At 41.1% G+C, this 22,436-nt stretch overlaps 2 protein-coding genes across 2 annotated transcripts; both read left to right on the top strand.

Moving 5' to 3' along the window:
* Positions 1-2,138: 2,138 nt before the first annotated feature.
* Positions 2,139-8,846, top strand: LOC308632768 (uncharacterized protein C2orf78-like; the record flags this gene model as incomplete). Its single annotated transcript, XM_081265138.1, has 3 exons — positions 2,139-2,235; positions 5,602-6,363; positions 7,171-8,846. The coding sequence occupies 3 exons, from the start codon at positions 2,139-2,141 to the stop codon at positions 8,844-8,846; spliced, it is 2,535 nt and encodes an 844-aa protein (XP_081121264.1).
* Positions 8,847-13,981: 5,135 nt separating this feature from the next.
* Positions 13,982-20,689, top strand: LOC308632767 (uncharacterized protein C2orf78-like; the record flags this gene model as incomplete). The annotated part of the gene is made up of 3 exons (XM_081265137.1): positions 13,982-14,078; positions 17,445-18,206; positions 19,014-20,689. 3 exons carry the CDS (start codon positions 13,982-13,984, stop codon positions 20,687-20,689), a joined length of 2,535 nt encoding a protein of 844 aa, XP_081121263.1.
* Between the last annotated feature and the right edge of the window lie 1,747 nt (positions 20,690-22,436).

The raw sequence follows: 22,436 nt of genomic DNA, 5'->3' as shown, positions 1-22,436 counted from the left end.
ACAGAAAATTTTTTTAAAAAACAACTTACCACATTTCTGGTGGGGTGACACACGTCTATAATCCCAGCAGCTTGGGAGACTGAGGCAGGAAGATCGCAAGTTCAAAGCATACATCAGCAATGGCAAGGTGCTAAGCAACTCAGTGCGACCATGTTTCTAATAAAACATAAAATAGGGCTGGTGATGTGGCTCAGTGGTAGAGTTCAATCCCTGGTAAACCCCCACCACCAAAAAAAAAAAAAAAAAAAAAAAAAAAAAAAAAAAAAAAAAAAAACCTTACCACCAAGGAAAATGATTAAATCCCATAGTTGTACTCCCCCAAACCAGCTCAGTACTCATATATATATTATTACCAATTCAGTCCTGACTGACTTTATCGCATTACAAGAGAAAGTGGTGAAACTAACACTCTCCAGGGGATCAAAAGCAAAAGCAATTTAGATGAAGTTGGGCTGAACAGACACACCCCTTCCTTGGGTGCACAGCATAACCACAATGCTTTTTCCACAAGCCTCTCTTTGCATGTCTACACAAATCCATCAGGCCCTAAGCAACATAGTGAGACCCTGTCTCTAAAAAAAATAAAAAGGGCTGGGGATGTGAGGTAATGGGAAAGTGTCCCTGGTTTAAATTCCAAGGACCCGACCCCCCAGCAAAAAAAAAAAAAAAAAAAAAAAAAAAAAAATTGCCCCTTTTATTAACACAAAATGAGACCTCAATGAGTTGACTTGTTTCTAACAAAAAGTTAAAATTTAAAAGTCCATGTTAACCTCTCTTTTCTTTATGTTATCCATACTTCTTTATGTTCTCTTAATGTTGTAACTTTTCTCCTGGCCTTCCACCCAAACATGCAAGACAAAGAATGTGAGAAGCCCAAGATTCTATAGTGGCTGTTTGCATGGGGGAGGAAGTCACAGTAACTGCCACACTGGATCCTCTTACATAAGAAGAGAGAAAGGATCCTCAGTGCCTCTCACATATGAAAGAGGCTGATGGCAGAAAGTCTACATGACCAAGGAGCTGTCCTCAGGAAATTATAAGTTAAAGGAGTACAACAAAAATCCAGAGAGGGAAATTTTACAGTCAACTGAGTCTTCCACCTCTCTAGAGTTTCTGCTATTGTTCAGAGTTCATTTTTCAAAGAATCAACTCACAGAAAAAAAGACCCCTGCTTCTGCAAGTTAAAATAAAGTAATATCAATGTGTACAAGAATGCAGACTCAAGGCTTGTCCATGAAAAAATGTCTACAATGAAGAGGGTTGGGGGAAGGAGAGCAGAAGAGAGTTACCAGTCTAACCTGGCCCAGCCCAGGCCAAAGAAAGCAGGGATCAAGGAGAAACTAAAGAGAATCTTGGGCCACATCATTCCCCAGAGAATGCACTCAAGGAACTTCCCCCTAGGGCTCGGATTGTGGCTCAGTGGTAGAACGTTAGCCTAGCACACGTGAGACACTGGGCTTGACCCATGAATAAAATAAAAGTATTGGGTCCATCTACAACTAAGAAAAAAAATTAGTTTTTAACCCCTTTCTGAATGCTTGAATACTGCAGTAACTTCACTAATCAAATCAACTTCTGTGGTTCCAGAACCACTATACTTGCTCAACCTAGATGTCTCTTTCTTCCATCTCCAGGGATATTAACTGAATATGTTAATAGAATAATGTATCACTATGACCTCTTATACTGTGAAACATAATTTATAACATATTCATAATATATTAATGAACATTTAAGAGGAACACAGAGATGATATCCCTAACACAAGAGCCTGGGGGAGGGGAGCCATGGGGTGAGCCCATTATGTCCCTCCTGCAGGGCTCACCTACCAGAACTGAGCCATTTAGTTTCTATTATAACTTTCCTGTCACTTTCTCCACCCAATCAACTCTCTTGTCATTTTCCCCACCCAATCCCACCTTCTCCTTGGGAGTCTGACCACTCTATTGGCTACTTCATACCTTTAAACGGCCAGGTTTGTGACATCATTCTCCCACCAAACCTACTGCCACCTGCAGGAATCTTAGGCTTGCCATGTAGTTGTAAACAAATTTGAATCATCGCAAGTGACCAGTGACCAGTAACCAGTCATTGGAGTGGCCAGTAAACAGTGACCAGTGAACTCCATACTGGGAAACATGCATTCACTAGCCTCAGCCACCCACACATCCTCTGGGGTGATCTCCTCATCCTTTGTATCTACAATTGACGTGACCTCTTCTCTGACCATGTCAGGTGAGTAAAGAAACTTTTGAAAGTTTTTCATTAGACTTTTACCTGCCTCAATTTACTAATGGAGTCAAAAGAGCTTAGAATAATAGGGGAAAGGATGGAACTAGAAATCTGGACACCTAATTTCATTGGGAATTTGACATGTACTAGGTATAGAACTGGACTAGTTTACTCTCACAAAATCTGTTTCCTGATTTGCTACATGAGGATAACAGATTGCCCATGTTCTGGTCCCTTACTTTTCTTGCATCTTGAGGGGCATGTTTTAGAGAATGAAATCAGATTTCATGGTGGTGTTGTTTCAACTGAAAGAGACAAAACCTAGGCAGGGTGGAAACCAAGAGGTTTCCTCTGTAACAGTTTCCCTTCAAAAAGATTTCTACTTCAGTATTTCAAATTTAGTGCTGTTCATAAAAGGGACATTCACATATTTGAGAGTTTTCTATTTAAACTAGGTGAAAAGAGAAATAGGGAGAGAGGAGCAGGAGGACAGGGCTGTAAGGAGGCAGATGTTCTTGGGGAAGAAAGTTTGTGACTGTTTAAGCACAAGGCAACAGGAACTCGGTGGAGGAAGAAAATATAAAAATAAAGGAGAAGAAAATGTTAGAATAATAGAGATGAAGAGAATGATGTTCTCCAGAAAAAAAGAGGTTGGTTGGGATGGATGTGAAAGAAAAGCAAAGATTTTATTTAAACCAACAGACAGCATAGAGTGACTCTTCCCAGAGGCTGGTTTAGAGAATGTTTAGATTAACAGACCAGCAAGTAAACTAAGACTTGAATTAGGGTATCACTGGGGTAAGCAGGTTATCAGAAAAGCCACACTTGGCTGTTACACTTTTCCTAGGATCTCTTTCAACACAGATGATGTTGACAGTTTGAACATGAACATGTTAGAAGTATGTTTTAGAAATGATTCTTCCTCCAAACATGCCAAAGAAAGTGGTTCTAGACAGAGCTGGGGAAATGGCAAACCATGTCCTATTTTGTTCTGATTTTTAAACTACAGGGATTTCTAAAAAATGTTTTGTCCAAACCTGCATCAGAAGGACACATTCCTTTGTGTGATATAAGCTGTCAAGTTGAAGCTGTTTTCCATATTTACAACAGTTTTTTTTTTCTAAAAAAGACAATATACAAATAGTCATTGATGATTTCTAAATCTAAGAACCTAAAGAAAGAACTATATAAGAATAGAAATTCAAGCTCACATCTCTAATTCCGAGTTTATTTAAATAATTATGTGAAGACTTTTTGTTTTGTCTACATTTCAAATAATTGTTTGGGGCTGGGGTGTAGGGTAGCTCAAACATTTTTGTATTAATATAAAAGGGAGAAAAAAATGTCAGAAAAAAAGACAAGAATTGTTTTAAATTTGTTATTTTATTATACTGTGATTGTTTTCTCAGACTTTAGGGACAAGACTTTTCTCTAAATGTGATAATAAACTAGGCTTCTATGATTTTGTTAAAGCATTTTTTCTGTTTTTTTTTTTAAATAACCAAAAGGATTATCAGAAAATGTGTTTATATCAATTGAAATATCTACCTAGTGGAATTAATGTCTTTCATTTGTTGTTGGTAATCCTTAGAGGAAGAGAAACAAGAACAATAATGACTTTACACTTATTGTTTTTCTCTCTAGTACGTACAAAATTTCTTTCGTCCTTCCTTCTGTCCTACTTCCCTTCTTCTTTCCCTCACTCCCTCCATTTCTCTCTCCTTCCCTCCCTGCCTTGCTCCTTATGCCTTCCTTCCTTCCTCTCATTCATTCTTTCTTTCTTCTTCTCTTCTTTCCAGTTCTGAGGATTGAACACAGGGTCTCATGCATGCTAGGCAAGCATGTTACACAAGCTATATCTCCAGGATATTTTATTTCTTTTCTCAGATAGGATCTTGCTGAATTGCCCAGAGTGGCTTTGAATTCCTGGTTTCCTGCAATCCCACTGCCTCAGGCTCCCGAGTGCTGGGACCAGAGGCCCACCACAGCATGCCCAGATTCATCCTGGGTTTTGGCTTTAGTTTTCGCTTCTTCACATGGCTACCCATCTGTTCACTTTACTTAAATTTGTGTTCACTTTACTTCAAATTTGTGTTCACTTTACTTCAAATTACACACATTTTTAGTATAGCTTCTCTGTCTATATGTACTGCTTGAGAATGCATTCAAACTCACCTTCAATTATGAGCTTTGTTTTGATTAACAGTATTCACTAAAATCAAAGAGAAACATTCACTTTCATAATATTGTATGCATGATAACAGAACTCATTTCTTAGCAAATTTGATATACACTCACTTTTGCTCATATCCATATGTTCGTTACTATCTAGTCATTTCTTTTAGTTCTGAGCTGTTTTTGACTTTTGCTTCTATCTTTCCAGAACATACTGTAACTCCCTCCAAATGAAACTTTTTGTAATATCTATTTATCAGTTGTAGTTAAAGACAATACTTTTATTTTATTTATTTTTACGTGGTGCTGAGGATTGAACCCAGGGCCTCGCATGTGCTACGCAAGCGCCCTAACACTGAGCCATAACCTCAGCCCTCACATGAATCTTATGAAATATGACACTTTTATTTATGGATGAATTATCACTATTGTTATTGTTATAACCACACTAAAGATGAGTAACCTGAAGCTCAGAAAGTTTCAATTTCTTTCAAGAAGCATTTCTTGAGAAACTGAATTTCAGGTAGTCATTTTCATGTAGGATCAGCAGTTAGGCGGAAACAGGGCAAAGAATGACCCTTAAATTATCATTTGGATGGTAAAACTGAACTCCAGGAAATATCATGTGACCTGGACAAAAAAAAAAAAAAAAAAAAGGAGATACTAAAGATCACTATGGTGATATCAGTACAATTTTCGATGAACAGGGAAAAACAAATTTCTGTATCTCCAGATTTCTGGTCTTTGGAACAAGAGTCCTGCCAGGGAGAAAGTTTCCATAATCTGTTGCTGATTTTGAACTAGTCAATCTCACTTCCCTGACCCTTGGTGTACTCATTTGCTAACTGGTAATGTTGGGGTTTTCTCTGAGTTCGAAAATGCTTCAGTTCTAGGGCGAATTCAGGAGTCAACACTAGTGCAGGCTCAAAGGAAAGGTAGGACAGGTAGAAGGATGCTTATAGGGAACACTGTGTGAAGCAGACCACTTGGGACTTCTGTGCCCAATTTGAGAGAAAAGGCAGGTAATCAGAAGAGTACTTGCAGCCATCCTAAATGGAGTGATTTGGGGTCTCTCAATGATTATTGGAATCAGGGCCCTCCTGATTAGTACAACATTAAGATGTCATTGTTCCTCAAATATTGTAAGAATCTGCCTGTCTCATCAATATTTTCACCACCCTCTTCTTCCTACAGAAAATTTCCAAAATTCTTCTTTACACGGAACTGCACATTCTCTGCAGCTCTCTCTTCCTGTGGTGACCAATGCAGCTTCCCTGACAGGAAGCGTGTGCAACTTCTCCAGAGCCTCTGCTCCAGCTGCCACTTCAGCATGGTTACTGCCCTCAACCTGTGGCACCTCCTTCCAGACACTCATGGGCAGTGCCTCCCTTTATCAACATGCTAGCACAGCCATGGTGTCTGGGGTTACTGGCCAGAACCAGACGCCCATGGCACCTGCCTCCTATCCAAGTATTTCTGAGTGGTATATCCCAGGAAGTGCTGAAAAGAGCTCATCTTCACTCAGGGACTTTAATCTGACTGTCACTGACCAGAATACAGCAGATTCTTCCCTATCTATGACATCCCAGTATGACAAAACTTCCGAAGCCAATGTCATGATCCCTGGGTATCCACTACTATCTGGTAGGCTCGTCCAGGTGACACTATCTCAGATTCCAAATCAAGGACATTGCCTCTCACTACCCCACCAAGAAGGAAGCCAGGTCTACTACTATGATCATAACTCTCTGGGGACTCTGCTCTCTGGAGAACATTGGCCCTGCCTGCAATCCTATGGCTCTGTGCCATATGCAGGAAGTAGTGCCGCTGCCCCTCAACCAGAAATGGTGACAGTGCTGAAGGAAGTTCAGCCCACAAATGTCCTACCATCAGTCCCTACACCTGTGACCTACTACTCTGTGTCCACTCAAAGTAGAGAAGGAACAAATTTTCAAGGTGAGTACAAACAGCAAAAAGGGGAAGGAATAAGATTACCATTCGAAAGGAGGGTCCGTCCAGTTTTCAGCTGGTAACTGTGGGTCCACACATCCCTAGAATTCAAGTGCTGAGATTTTAACCACAATCTTGTTCAGCAGTCCCCATTTTCAGACTCTGTAAGAGAAGCATGCAGCACAGCATAATGGCCACCCATGCATTTAAGAGACCTCTAGGAGCACATGGAAGGAAGCGGCTGTTCACTATTTTTGCACTCAGTCCAGCTACACATCCACACTATAAATATATTTCCCTAATTTTACTTTGGTTTAGAAAAATGCATCAACACTTATCAGGGTGTGACACTTTAATTGTTCCTTAATTGACTGCAGGATTTAACCTCTATATGTAGAGATGCTGTCCAAAGCAGGAGTCCAAAACCCCCTACCGTTCACATTGATTTCATGAGCAACAGCTCCACCTTCTCCTAGTTCATGGTGTTAAGTGTTCTTACATTCTGGGGAGAGTGGAGAGAATTGAGGGGCCCCTATATGAGAACGAGAGACTTCATGAAAGAGTTTTTCTGTGTTTCCCACAGAGGAGACAAGTGCTCTACCGGAAACCCATGCTGCCATGGTGATGAACCAGCCCAAAAGTAAGACTTCAAGGGATCACCTGTAACTAATATGCAACTCTTACCAGATATCTGTCAGTGGTCCTTAAAAAGAGCTAATGGAAATGCTTTCTCCAAAGTAGGTGGTTTCCCTGAATAGTGTGTAGCTGGGAAGGGGAGCATCCTACTTACCATCGTCCTTGATTCCTTTGCAGGGATGGAAACTTCCCTAGGGATGGAGGCTTCCTCGGGATTGCAACCTCCAAGTCAGACATTTTGTCTGCCACAGCCTCCAGAATTCTCATACATCTGCAATAACAGAAAAAGCCAAATAACTGAGAAAAACTCACAAACTGAACTTGGGGACATTTCCACAGTAACTCCAGTCCAAAGATCTACTGATTTCTTGGCATTGCCTCCAAATCAAAGCCAGGAACAAACAGAGATTAAGAATTTGTGTGAGATTAACACCATGCTCTCAGAGCCACTGGATGCCTACCAAATTGCCATGGAGAAACAGGATCCTCCACTACTCCCTTTAGACATCCCTGAAATCCACCAGCTTCTGGCCTCCATTGGTCCTCTGGACCAAGAGGAGAAGCCACATTCTGAAAATATCCTTCTAGAAAGGAACAAAAAACATAAAGCCTCAGAGTCTCCTCATGGAACTCCTCAGGCCAAAATGCAGCTAAGGGACCTGGAATGTGCATTAGGAGGAGAAGTTGCTCACAGGGATGCAGACAGCAGTAGGGCCAATGTGCACACAGCCAAGCACTCTAACGGCAAAGCTCAGGAAGCTGCATCCAGCAGGAACAGCAAGGCTAAGGGCCATGGGCAGGAAAAGACCAAGAGAACCAGACAAAACAACTCCAAGAAAGCCGAGGAGAGGAAGCAGCCAGGCAACAAAGTCAAGGCAGAAGAGAAGCCAACTGTGCCCAAACTAAAGCGGAAGAGGAACCAACCTGAGCTTTGCCAAGAGTCCTTTAAAAAACCTCGGAGCTGTCTCAGCATGCGCATGTTGGAGTCGGTGCAGGTTTTCCACGCACTGGGGAAGAAGAATGATAAGAAAACTGGGCTCTCTTCCTTCCGGGCCCCGGGAAACTCAGGCAGTACCCAAGACCCCCGTCCATGCCCAGCTATGAAACCATGGCTGGTGGTTAAGGGTCCTGAGAAATCACAAGTCAAAGCCCAGAATCCACATATCAGTGCTGAAGGAGAGGGTCCCCCTCCATTAATTGATGAGCCTCCACCACCTGGGAAGGTTAAATTGGTACCTTTGCCTTTTCTGACGCAGGAGAAACCTCCACCTCGACCAGTAATCAATAGGAGGCCACAGTCTCTGGCCTCACAGAGACCTACTGGGGCTTACCCTGCCCAGCCTGGCCCTGCTAGCTCAGCTCAACCCATGGCAGTCAACACATCCCAAACACCTACTGCCAACCCATCTTGGATGCGTCCTGCCAAGCCAGCTCAGCCCGTTTTGACTCATGCCATTCAGTCAGGTGTGAGCGCTTCTAAACAGCCTAGTGTCCCTTGCTCTGCTGCTTCTGGGCCTGCACCCTACAAAACATCATCTTGTACTTCTCTTCATTGGCAACCCGTTCCCAGGGTTGGGACCAAGCCCCAGTCACAACCACCCAAGCCTCAAAACCAATATCTCCTCCAAGACTTTGCCTTACAACCAATTCCATGGAGGAAACCCAATGTTCCTGGGCAAGTACTCTCAACTCCCATCACCAAACAGCAGAGGCCAGAGCGGGAAGCCATGAAGAAGAAGGCTCAACAAGAGCGTGAGAATGCTGCCAAGTACACTGCAATGGGGAGAGTGCAGTGTTTCATTGAGAGGGAAAGAGAGATGGAGATTTCTCGCTACTATGGCTACATAATGTAAGAGCTGCAAAGATCAGTGGTGCAACTTAGGGACCAAATAGTTTTCCACATGTATACAGATAGAGTGATACACATTTATTTATTCTCAGATGCTTTCAAAGTTTAATAAAATTACATAGAGAAATGTAATATAATTCACTAATATATAATAAAGAGGCCTTCTGGTACCACTGAGAATTGTTAGAAAATAAAGAGGCCTTTGGGTACTACATGGGTTCCAAACAGTGTTCTCATATACACATAGATAGATAGATAGATGAAAATTTATTCATATTTGAAAAGGTAATATAGTTTAATAAAGAAATGCTATAGTATTGATTAGAGGGTAAGTAATAAAGAGGCTTTATATTGCCATTTGAATACCAAATAGTTTTCCACATATATATACAGACAGGTACATAGATACAAAAGTGTTCACTTATATATTTTTAAGACTTAATATAGTTGAATAAAGAAATGTAATAGTATTGTTTGAGAGATAAGTAATAAAGATGCTTTCTGGTATTGCCTGGGCGTCACATAGTTTTCCACAAGTGTAGATACAAATTTTATAAATATGTAGATACAAAGATACAAATGAATTCATTCTAATATATTTTTAAAGTTTAGTCAAATTGAATGAAGAAATTCCATAGAATTGGTTAATAGATAATAAAGAGGCCTTGTGTTAGCACTTGGCTATCAAACATTTGTCCTCATAGACCTATGAATATGTACTCATTCCAATATACTTTTAAAACTTAATAAAATTGAATAAAGAAATGTAATGGAATTGATTAATAGAAAATAAACAGGAATTTTGAGTTTGAATGGCTGTTAAGTGTGGTTTAGTTTGGTAGCGATGGGGATCACAGCCTGCATGAGAAGAAAGGAACTCAAATTTGGCCACGATAATAGAAGTAAAGGCTAGGAATGGGGGAAAGAGGAAGGCATGTAATCCAGCACTAGGAAGGCAAAAAGAAGAGAGATGTATGGTTTTACTGGAAGAATCAGGAATTGGCAAAATGGCTGACCAATAACACAATGTTTGAAACTAGGGTTAAAATGGTAAAATGTCAAGCAAGTTGAAAATGATAGGAGATGGGTTCAGGTTGACCAGAAGAAATACAAAAATCAAACAAAAAACTCTCATGGAGAATGGCCTAGTTTTTCGTCTACCTGAAAGGCATTTTACAAAAGAAGATTCAGGGCACATCTCCACCATATTTGGGTCACTTAAGATCCTAGCTGGGAAAGGTGAATACAAAACACGGGGAATCTACCAGGGGTGTTAGAGGGTTCACAGTTACCCTGAGGGAAGCTGATAACCTGGGACTTGGCCAAGTGAACTCAGCAGCATGAGGCCCACCCAGAACATGGCCTGGAATAAATCACCATTGACTCAACACCCATGCACCAGGGCAGCAGAGAGGCACTACTTGAATTAACCTTCACACACAAGGCCAGTATCACTCTGACACTTTACTAATTCTCGAGAAGCAAGGCCTCAATCTGAGGCTTGTGTCCTCAAGTCCTCAGTGTTGGCAAGGGCCCCTGCAGGCAGCCAACCTGGCTTTCAGAGCACAGCATAGAGACGTTGGTTCCAAAGTTAATCATGCTTGCAATGCTCCAAAGGACCCGAACTCCTGAGATCATGGAAAGTGCACCCTGAGTTTGAAAGGGATACAATGGCCTTGATTAAGGGAAATAGGCTCCCCAAGGATAGGACCTGCTAAAATTGTTTTCCTAGAACTAACAAATCTGTTAATCTTCACCTTTATCATAATAGCCTTTCTTCTCCCTATTCTTAACTGTGTACAAAAAACATTTTCTTAATGAGGTGACCTGTCTGGCTCAAGCCCTCTCCAGAATACAGTCCAAATTTCTGAAACCACAAAAGGAAGACTGTGCCTGAGCCCCAAGTCTACTCCCACATATACTCTTCTTCAGCCTCAACCACCAGAGAACCCATGTTCTTTTCCAGAACTCTGAGACAAGGGGTCCTCCTACTTCACCCTTTCTCACCAAGAAGCAACCAGATCTGAAATCATTGCCACTATTCATTATGACTTCTCACAGTCTGAAATAAAAGATATGCAAATGACAACCCAAAAACAGTGTGGCCTAGGAAGAGGGAGGGAGGGAAAAGCAGAACATTGATAACATTGATCCTTTCCCAATACTTCCTTTCCCAGTGACATAAAAATCCCTGGGAAGGAAGCAAACATCACTCAGTGACAAAACATCCCTGGAAAAGGGCAAGAATTGGTCCTTTCCCAATATATCCATTCTCAGGGATAGGACAATGCACCCTCCATTTTTGCCCTATGAAAACACTGCCGATAAAAACAAATTTCTAGTTTTTGCAACCTTTTTCCTGAATGCCCACGTCCTGTTAAAGTCTTCAATGGGTAAGTTACCTCCCAGTTTGTAACCTATATAAACCCAGATCAGCAGCCATTTCTAACCAAAAAGTCTCCCCATCTGATGCCTGACTCCACAGCTGAATAAAGGCTTTGCTGAATTCATGAGGTCTGCACCCGTCTCCATCATCTCCATCTCCTTAACCTATAGTAGCTGGGGATACCCTTGATTTCTAAGAGAACATAAGGAATGATCTGGCTTACAGATACTCACTGTATGTTCTTAGTCTTACATTACATGCCAGTATTATAGAAGTAAGCTATCTGAGGTGTGCAACTGAGATAAAAAGAAAAAAAAAATATACCCTGAAAAAGTTGACATACTCCAAGCCATATCTTTATACCACCAAACATTTCACAATCCCTCCTAGCTAAGAATTATCCCACACACAACCAGCAAAAAATAAATTATATTCCATAATTAGCAGTGTAAGAGATGGGAAAATAGGCCTGTAAATGCAATATTTATCTTTATTTATGAGCAATTTTTTCTATATATGCGCTTGTCTTCCTGTGGGTTCTTGACATCGTGAATCACACTATCTACACATGTCTCTAAACAAGTCCAAAAATTAAATAAAGGTCCACTGACGATTAACAGAAAATTTTTTTAAAAAACAACTTACCACATTTCTGGTGGGGTGACACACGTCTATAATCCCAGCAGCTTGGGAGACTGAGGCAGGAAGATCGCAAGTTCAAAGCATACATCAGCAATGGCAAGGTGCTAAGCAACTCAGTGCGACCATGTTTCTAATAAAACATAAAATAGGGCTGGTGATGTGGCTCAGTGGTAGAGTTCAATCCCTGGTAAACCCCCACCACCAAAAAAAAAAAAAAAAAAAAAAAAAAAAACAAAAAACCTTACCACCAAGGAAAATGATTAAATCCCATAGTTGTACTCCCCCAAACCAGCTCAGTACTCATATATATATTATTACCAATTCAGTCCTGACTGACTTTATCGCATTACAAGAGAAAGTGGTGAAACTAACACTCTCCAGGGGATCAAAAGCAAAAGCGATTTAGATGAAGTTGGGCTGAACAGACACACCCCTTCCTTGGGTGCACAGCATAACCACAATGCTTTTTCCACAAGCCTCTCTTTGCATGTCTACACAAATCCATCAGGCCCTAAGCAACATAGTGAGACCCTGTCTCTAAAAAAAATAAAAAGGGCTGGGGATGTGAGGTAATGGGAAAGTGTCCCTGGTTTAAATTCCAAGGACCCGACCCCCCAGCAAAAAAAAAAAAAAAAAAAAAAAAAAAAAAAAAAAAAAATTGCCCCTTTTATTAACACAAAATGAGACCTCAATGAGTTGACTTGTTTCTAACAAAAAGTTAAAATTTAAAAGTCCATGTTAACCTCTCTTTTCTTTATGTTATCCATACTTCTTTATGTTCTCTTAATGTTGTAACTTTTCTCCTGGCCTTCCACCCAAACATGCAAGACAAAGAATGTGAGAAGCCCAAGATTCTATAGTGGCTGTTTGCATGGGGGAGGAAGTCACAGTAACTGCCACACTGGATCCTCTTACATAAGAAGAGAGAAAGGATCCTCAGTGCCTCTCACATATGAAAGAGGCTGATGGCAGAAAGTCTACATGACCAAGGAGCTGTCCTCAGGAAATTATAAGTTAAAGGAGTACAACAAAAATCCAGAGAGGGAAATTTTACAGTCAACTGAGTCTTCCACCTCTCTAGAGTTTCTGCTATTGTTCAGAGTTCATTTTTCAAAGAATCAACTCACAGAAAAAAAGACCCCTGCTTCTGCAAGTTAAAATAAAGTAATATCAATGTGTACAAGAATGCAGACTCAAGGCTTGTCCATGAAAAAATGTCTACAATGAAGAGGGTTGGGGGAAGGAGAGCAGAAGAGAGTTACCAGTCTAACCTGGCCCAGCCCAGGCCAAAGAAAGCAGGGATCAAGGAGAAACTAAAGAGAATCTTGGGCCACATCATTCCCCAGAGAATGCACTCAAGGAACTTCCCCCTAGGGCTCGGATTGTGGCTCAGTGGTAGAACGTTAGCCTAGCACACGTGAGACACTGGGCTTGACCCATGAATAAAATAAAAGTATTGGGTCCATCTACAACTAAGAAAAAAAATTAGTTTTTAACCCCTTTCTGAATGCTTGAATACTGCAGTAACTTCACTAATCAAATCAACTTCTGTGGTTCCAGAACCACTATACTTGCTCAACCTAGATGTCTCTTTCTTCCATCTCCAGGGATATTAACTGAATATGTTAATAGAATAATGTATCACTATGACCTCTTATACTGTGAAACATAATTTATAACATATTCATAATATATTAATGAACATTTAAGAGGAACACAGAGATGATATCCCTAACACAAGAGCCTGGGGGAGGGGAGCCATGGGGTGAGCCCATTATGTCCCTCCTGCAGGGCTCACCTACCAGAACTGAGCCATTTAGTTTCTATTATAACTTTCCTGTCACTTTCTCCACCCAATCAACTCTCTTGTCATTTTCCCCACCCAATCCCACCTTCTCCTTGGGAGTCTGACCACTCTATTGGCTACTTCATACCTTTAAACGGCCAGGTTTGTGACATCATTCTCCCACCAAACCTACTGCCACCTGCAGGAATCTTAGGCTTGCCATGTAGTTGTAAACAAATTTGAATCATCGCAAGTGACCAGTGACCAGTAACCAGTCATTGGAGTGGCCAGTAAACAGTGACCAGTGAACTCCATACTGGGAAACATGCATTCACTAGCCTCAGCCACCCACACATCCTCTGGGGTGATCTCCTCATCCTTTGTATCTACAATTGACGTGACCTCTTCTCTGACCATGTCAGGTGAGTAAAGAAACTTTTGAAAGTTTTTCATTAGACTTTTACCTGCCTCAATTTACTAATGGAGTCAAAAGAGCTTAGAATAATAGGGGAAAGGATGGAACTAGAAATCTGGACACCTAATTTCATTGGGAATTTGACATGTACTAGGTATAGAACTGGACTAGTTTACTCTCACAAAATCTGTTTCCTGATTTGCTACATGAGGATAACAGATTGCCCATGTTCTGGTCCCTTACTTTTCTTGCATCTTGAGGGGCATGTTTTAGAGAATGAAATCAGATTTCATGGTGGTGTTGTTTCAACTGAAAGAGACAAAACCTAGGCAGGGTGGAAACCAAGAGGTTTCCTCTGTAACAGTTTCCCTTCAAAAAGATTTCTACTTCAGTATTTCAAATTTAGTGCTGTTCATAAAAGGGACATTCACATATTTGAGAGTTTTCTATTTAAACTAGGTGAAAAGAGAAATAGGGAGAGAGGAGCAGGAGGACAGGGCTGTAAGGAGGCAGATGTTCTTGGGGAAGAAAGTTTGTGACTGTTTAAGCACAAGGCAACAGGAACTCGGTGGAGGAAGAAAATATAAAAATAAAGGAGAAGAAAATGTTAGAATAATAGAGATGAAGAGAATGATGTTCTCCAGAAAAAAAGAGGTTGGTTGGGATGGATGTGAAAGAAAAGCAAAGATTTTATTTAAACCAACAGACAGCATAGAGTGACTCTTCCCAGAGGCTGGTTTAGAGAATGTTTAGATTAACAGACCAGCAAGTAAACTAAGACTTGAATTAGGGTATCACTGGGGTAAGCAGGTTATCAGAAAAGCCACACTTGGCTGTTACACTTTTCCTAGGATCTCTTTCAACACAGATGATGTTGACAGTTTGAACATGAACATGTTAGAAGTATGTTTTAGAAATGATTCTTCCTCCAAACATGCCAAAGAAAGTGGTTCTAGACAGAGCTGGGGAAATGGCAAACCATGTCCTATTTTGTTCTGATTTTTAAACTACAGGGATTTCTAAAAAATGTTTTGTCCAAACCTGCATCAGAAGGACACATTCCTTTGTGTGATATAAGCTGTCAAGTTGAAGCTGTTTTCCATATTTACAACAGTTTTTTTTTTCTAAAAAAGACAATATACAAATAGTCATTGATGATTTCTAAATCTAAGAACCTAAAGAAAGAACTATATAAGAATAGAAATTCAAGCTCACATCTCTAATTCCGAGTTTATTTAAATAATTATGTGAAGACTTTTTGTTTTGTCTACATTTCAAATAATTGTTTGGGGCTGGGGTGTAGGGTAGCTCAAACATTTTTGTATTAATATAAAAGGGAGAAAAAAATGTCAGAAAAAAAGACAAGAATTGTTTTAAATTTGTTATTTTATTATACTGTGATTGTTTTCTCAGACTTTAGGGACAAGACTTTTCTCTAAATGTGATAATAAACTAGGCTTCTATGATTTTGTTAAAGCATTTTTTCTGTTTTTTTTTTTAAATAACCAAAAGGATTATCAGAAAATGTGTTTATATCAATTGAAATATCTACCTAGTGGAATTAATGTCTTTCATTTGTTGTTGGTAATCCTTAGAGGAAGAGAAACAAGAACAATAATGACTTTACACTTATTGTTTTTCTCTCTAGTACGTACAAAATTTCTTTCGTCCTTCCTTCTGTCCTACTTCCCTTCTTCTTTCCCTCACTCCCTCCATTTCTCTCTCCTTCCCTCCCTGCCTTGCTCCTTATGCCTTCCTTCCTTCCTCTCATTCATTCTTTCTTTCTTCTTCTCTTCTTTCCAGTTCTGAGGATTGAACACAGGGTCTCATGCATGCTAGGCAAGCATGTTACACAAGCTATATCTCCAGGATATTTTATTTCTTTTCTCAGATAGGATCTTGCTGAATTGCCCAGAGTGGCTTTGAATTCCTGGTTTCCTGCAATCCCACTGCCTCAGGCTCCCGAGTGCTGGGACCAGAGGCCCACCACAGCATGCCCAGATTCATCCTGGGTTTTGGCTTTAGTTTTCGCTTCTTCACATGGCTACCCATCTGTTCACTTTACTTAAATTTGTGTTCACTTTACTTCAAATTTGTGTTCACTTTACTTCAAATTACACACATTTTTAGTATAGCTTCTCTGTCTATATGTACTGCTTGAGAATGCATTCAAACTCACCTTCAATTATGAGCTTTGTTTTGATTAACAGTATTCACTAAAATCAAAGAGAAACATTCACTTTCATAATATTGTATGCATGATAACAGAACTCATTTCTTAGCAAATTTGATATACACTCACTTTTGCTCATATCCATATGTTCGTTACTATCTAGTCATTTCTTTTAGTTCTGAGCTGTTTTTGACTTTTGCTTCTATCTTTCCAGAACATACTGTAACTCCCTCCAAATGAAACTTTTTGTAATATCTATTTATCAGTTGTAGTTAAAGACAATACTTTTATTTTATTTATTTTTACGTGGTGCTGAGGATTGAACCCAGGGCCTCGCATGTGCTACGCAAGCGCCCTAACACTGAGCCATAACCTCAGCCCTCACATGAATCTTATGAAATATGACACTTTTATTTATGGATGAATTATCACTATTGTTATTGTTATAACCACACTAAAGATGAGTAACCTGAAGCTCAGAAAGTTTCAATTTCTTTCAAGAAGCATTTCTTGAGAAACTGAATTTCAGGTAGTCATTTTCATGTAGGATCAGCAGTTAGGCGGAAACAGGGCAAAGAATGACCCTTAAATTATCATTTGGATGGTAAAACTGAACTCCAGGAAATATCATGTGACCTGGACAAAAAAAAAAAAAAAAAAAAGGAGATACTAAAGATCACTATGGTGATATCAGTACAATTTTCGATGAACAGGGAAAAACAAATTTCTGTATCTCCAGATTTCTGGTCTTTGGAACAAGAGTCCTGCCAGGGAGAAAGTTTCCATAATCTGTTGCTGATTTTGAACTAGTCAATCTCACTTCCCTGACCCTTGGGGTACTCATTTGCTAACTGGTAATGTTGGGGTTTTCTCTGAGTTCGAAAATGCTTCAGTTCTAGGGCGAATTCAGGAGTCAACACTAGTGCAGGCTCAAAGGAAAGGTAGGACAGGTAGAAGGATGCTTATAGGGAACACTGTGTGAAGCAGACCACTTGGGACTTCTGTGCCCAATTTGAGAGAAAAGGCAGGTAATCAGAAGAGTACTTGCAGCCATCCTAAATGGAGTGATTTGGGGTCTCTCAATGATTATTGGAATCAGGGCCCTCCTGATTAGTACAACATTAAGATGTCATTGTTCCTCAAATATTGTAAGAATCTGCCTGTCTCATCAATATTTTCACCACCCTCTTCTTCCTACAGAAAATTTCCAAAATTCTTCTTTACACGGAACTGCACATTCTCTGCAGCTCTCTCTTCCTGTGGTGACCAATGCAGCTTCCCTGACAGGAAGCGTGTGCAACTTCTCCAGAGCCTCTGCTCCAGCTGCCACTTCAGCATGGTTACTGCCCTCAACCTGTGGCACCTCCTTCCAGACACTCATGGGCAGTGCCTCCCTTTATCAACATGCTAGCACAGCCATGGTGTCTGGGGTTACTGGCCAGAACCAGACGCCCATGGCACCTGCCTCCTATCCAAGTATTTCTGAGTGGTATATCCCAGGAAGTGCTGAAAAGAGCTCATCTTCACTCAGGGACTTTAATCTGACTGTCACTGACCAGAATACAGCAGATTCTTCCCTATCTATGACATCCCAGTATGACAAAACTTCCGAAGCCAATGTCATGATCCCTGGGTATCCACTACTATCTGGTAGGCTCGTCCAGGTGACACTATCTCAGATTCCAAATCAAGGACATTGCCTCTCACTACCCCACCAAGAAGGAAGCCAGGTCTACTACTATGATCATAACTCTCTGGGGACTCTGCTCTCTGGAGAACATTGGCCCTGCCTGCAATCCTATGGCTCTGTGCCATATGCAGGAAGTAGTGCCGCTGCCCCTCAACCAGAAATGGTGACAGTGCTGAAGGAAGTTCAGCCCACAAATGTCCTACCATCAGTCCCTACACCTGTGACCTACTACTCTGTGTCCACTCAAAGTAGAGAAGGAACAAATTTTCAAGGTGAGTACAAACAGCAAAAAGGGGAAGGAATAAGATTACCATTCGAAAGGAGGGTCCGTCCAGTTTTCAGCTGGTAACTGTGGGTCCACACATCCCTAGAATTCAAGTGCTGAGATTTTAACCACAATCTTGTTCAGCAGTCCCCATTTTCAGACTCTGTAAGAGAAGCATGCAGCACAGCATAATGGCCACCCATGCATTTAAGAGACCTCTAGGAGCACATGGAAGGAAGCGGCTGTTCACTATTTTTGCACTCAGTCCAGCTACACATCCACACTATAAATATATTTCCCTAATTTTACTTTGGTTTAGAAAAATGCATCAACACTTATCAGGGTGTGACACTTTAATTGTTCCTTAATTGACTGCAGGATTTAACCTCTATATGTAGAGATGCTGTCCAAAGCAGGAGTCCAAAACCCCCTACCGTTCACATTGATTTCATGAGCAACAGCTCCACCTTCTCCTAGTTCATGGTGTTAAGTGTTCTTACATTCTGGGGAGAGTGGAGAGAATTGAGGGGCCCCTATATGAGAACGAGAGACTTCATGAAAGAGTTTTTCTGTGTTTCCCACAGAGGAGACAAGTGCTCTACCGGAAACCCATGCTGCCATGGTGATGAACCAGCCCAAAAGTAAGACTTCAAGGGATCACCTGTAACTAATATGCAACTCTTACCAGATATCTGTCAGTGGTCCTTAAAAAGAGCTAATGGAAATGCTTTCTCCAAAGTAGGTGGTTTCCCTGAATAGTGTGTAGCTGGGAAGGGGAGCATCCTACTTACCATCGTCCTTGATTCCTTTGCAGGGATGGAAACTTCCCTAGGGATGGAGGCTTCCTCGGGATTGCAACCTCCAAGTCAGACATTTTGTCTGCCACAGCCTCCAGAATTCTCATACATCTGCAATAACAGAAAAAGCCAAATAACTGAGAAAAACTCACAAACTGAACTTGGGGACATTTCCACAGTAACTCCAGTCCAAAGATCTACTGATTTCTTGGCATTGCCTCCAAATCAAAGCCAGGAACAAACAGAGATTAAGAATTTGTGTGAGATTAACACCATGCTCTCAGAGCCACTGGATGCCTACCAAATTGCCATGGAGAAACAGGATCCTCCACTACTCCCTTTAGACATCCCTGAAATCCACCAGCTTCTGGCCTCCATTGGTCCTCTGGACCAAGAGGAGAAGCCACATTCTGAAAATATCCTTCTAGAAAGGAACAAAAAACATAAAGCCTCAGAGTCTCCTCATGGAACTCCTCAGGCCAAAATGCAGCTAAGGGACCTGGAATGTGCATTAGGAGGAGAAGTTGCTCACAGGGATGCAGACAGCAGTAGGGCCAATGTGCACACAGCCAAGCACTCTAACGGCAAAGCTCAGGAAGCTGCATCCAGCAGGAACAGCAAGGCTAAGGGCCATGGGCAGGAAAAGACCAAGAGAACCAGACAAAACAACTCCAAGAAAGCCGAGGAGAGGAAGCAGCCAGGCAACAAAGTCAAGGCAGAAGAGAAGCCAACTGTGCCCAAACTAAAGCGGAAGAGGAACCAACCTGAGCTTTGCCAAGAGTCCTTTAAAAAACCTCGGAGCTGTCTCAGCATGCGCATGTTGGAGTCGGTGCAGGTTTTCCACGCACTGGGGAAGAAGAATGATAAGAAAACTGGGCTCTCTTCCTTCCGGGCCCCGGGAAACTCAGGCAGTACCCAAGACCCCCGTCCATGCCCAGCTATGAAACCATGGCTGGTGGTTAAGGGTCCTGAGAAATCACAAGTCAAAGCCCAGAATCCACATATCAGTGCTGAAGGAGAGGGTCCCCCTCCATTAATTGATGAGCCTCCACCACCTGGGAAGGTTAAATTGGTACCTTTGCCTTTTCTGACGCAGGAGAAACCTCCACCTCGACCAGTAATCAATAGGAGGCCACAGTCTCTGGCCTCACAGAGACCTACTGGGGCTTACCCTGCCCAGCCTGGCCCTGCTAGCTCAGCTCAACCCATGGCAGTCAACACATCCCAAACACCTACTGCCAACCCATCTTGGATGCGTCCTGCCAAGCCAGCTCAGCCCGTTTTGACTCATGCCATTCAGTCAGGTGTGAGCGCTTCTAAACAGCCTAGTGTCCCTTGCTCTGCTGCTTCTGGGCCTGCACCCTACAAAACATCATCTTGTACTTCTCTTCATTGGCAACCCGTTCCCAGGGTTGGGACCAAGCCCCAGTCACAACCACCCAAGCCTCAAAACCAATATCTCCTCCAAGACTTTGCCTTACAACCAATTCCATGGAGGAAACCCAATGTTCCTGGGCAAGTACTCTCAACTCCCATCACCAAACAGCAGAGGCCAGAGCGGGAAGCCATGAAGAAGAAGGCTCAACAAGAGCGTGAGAATGCTGCCAAGTACACTGCAATGGGGAGAGTGCAGTGTTTCATTGAGAGGGAAAGAGAGATGGAGATTTCTCGCTACTATGGCTACATAATGTAAGAGCTGCAAAGATCAGTGGTGCAACTTAGGGACCAAATAGTTTTCCACATGTATACAGATAGAGTGATACACATTTATTTATTCTCAGATGCTTTCAAAGTTTAATAAAATTACATAGAGAAATGTAATATAATTCACTAATATATAATAAAGAGGCCTTCTGGTACCACTGAGAATTGTTAGAAAATAAAGAGGCCTTTGGGTACTACATGGGTTCCAAACAGTGTTCTCATATACACATAGATAGATAGATAGATGAAAATTTATTCATATTTGAAAAGGTAATATAGTTTAATAAAGAAATGCTATAGTATTGATTAGAGGGTAAGTAATAAAGAGGCTTTATATTGCCATTTGAATACCAAATAGTTTTCCACATATATATACAGACAGGTACATAGATACAAAAGTGTTCACTTATATATTTTTAAGACTTAATATAGTTGAATAAAGAAATGTAATAGTATTGTTTGAGAGATAAGTAATAAAGATGCTTTCTGGTATTGCCTGGGCGTCACATAGTTTTCCACAAGTGTAGATACAAATTTTATAAATATGTAGATACAAAGATACAAATGAATTCATTCTAATATATTTTTAAAGTTTAGTCAAATTGAATGAAGAAATTCCATAGAATTGGTTAATAGATAATAAAGAGGCCTTGTGTTAGCACTTGGCTATCAAACATTTGTCCTCATAGACCTATGAATATGTACTCATTCCAATATACTTTTAAAACTTAATAAAATTGAATAAAGAAATGTAATGGAATTGATTAATAGAAAATAAACAGGAATTTTGAGTTTGAATGGCTGTTAAGTGTGGTTTAGTTTGGTAGCGATGGGGATCACAGCCTGCATGAGAAGAAAGGAACTCAAATTTGGCCAGGATAATAGAAGTAAAGGCTAGGAATGGGGGAAAGAGGAAGGCATGTAATCCAGCACTAGGAAGGCAAAAAGAAGAGAGATGTATGGTTTTACTGGAAGAATCAGGAATTGGCAAAATGGCTGACCAATAACACAATGTTTGAAACTAGGGTTAAAATGGTAAAATGTCAAGCAAGTTGAAAATGATAGGAGATGGGTTCAGGTTGACCAGAAGAAATACAAAAATCAAACAAAAAACTCTCATGGAGAATGGCCTAGTTTTTCGTCTACCTGAAAGGCATTTTACAAAAGAAGATTCAGGGCACATCTCCACCATATTTGGGTCACTTAAGATCCTAGCTGGGAAAGGTGAATACAAAACACGGGGAATCTACCAGGGGTGTTAGAGGGTTCACAGTTACCCTGAGGGAAGCTGATAACCTGGGACTTGGCCAAGTGAACTCAGCAGCATGAGGCCCACCCAGAACATGGCCTGGAATAAATCACCATTGACTCAACACCCATGCACCAGGGCAGCAGAGAGGCACTACTTGAATTAACCTTCACACACAAGGCCAGTATCACTCTGACACTTTACTAATTCTCGAGAAGCAAGGCCTCAATCTGAGGCTTGTGTCCTCAAGTCCTCAGTGTTGGCAAGGGCCCCTGCAGGCAGCCAACCTGGCTTTCAGAGCACAGCATAGAGACGTTGGTTCCAAAGTTAATCATGCTTGCAATGCTCCAAAGGACCCGAACTCCTGAGATCATGGAAAGTGCACCCTGAGTTTGAAAGGGATACAATGGCCTTGATTAAGGGAAATAGGCTCCCCAAGGATAGGACCTGCTAAAATTGTTTTCCTAGAACTAACAAATCTGTTAAT

Source organism: Spermophilus citellus (assembly GCF_964194105.1).
Source record: "Spermophilus citellus genome assembly, chromosome: 13".
Lineage (NCBI taxonomy): Eukaryota > Metazoa > Chordata > Mammalia > Rodentia > Sciuridae > Spermophilus > Spermophilus citellus.
This window is presented reverse-complemented; position numbering and strand designations above follow the sequence as displayed.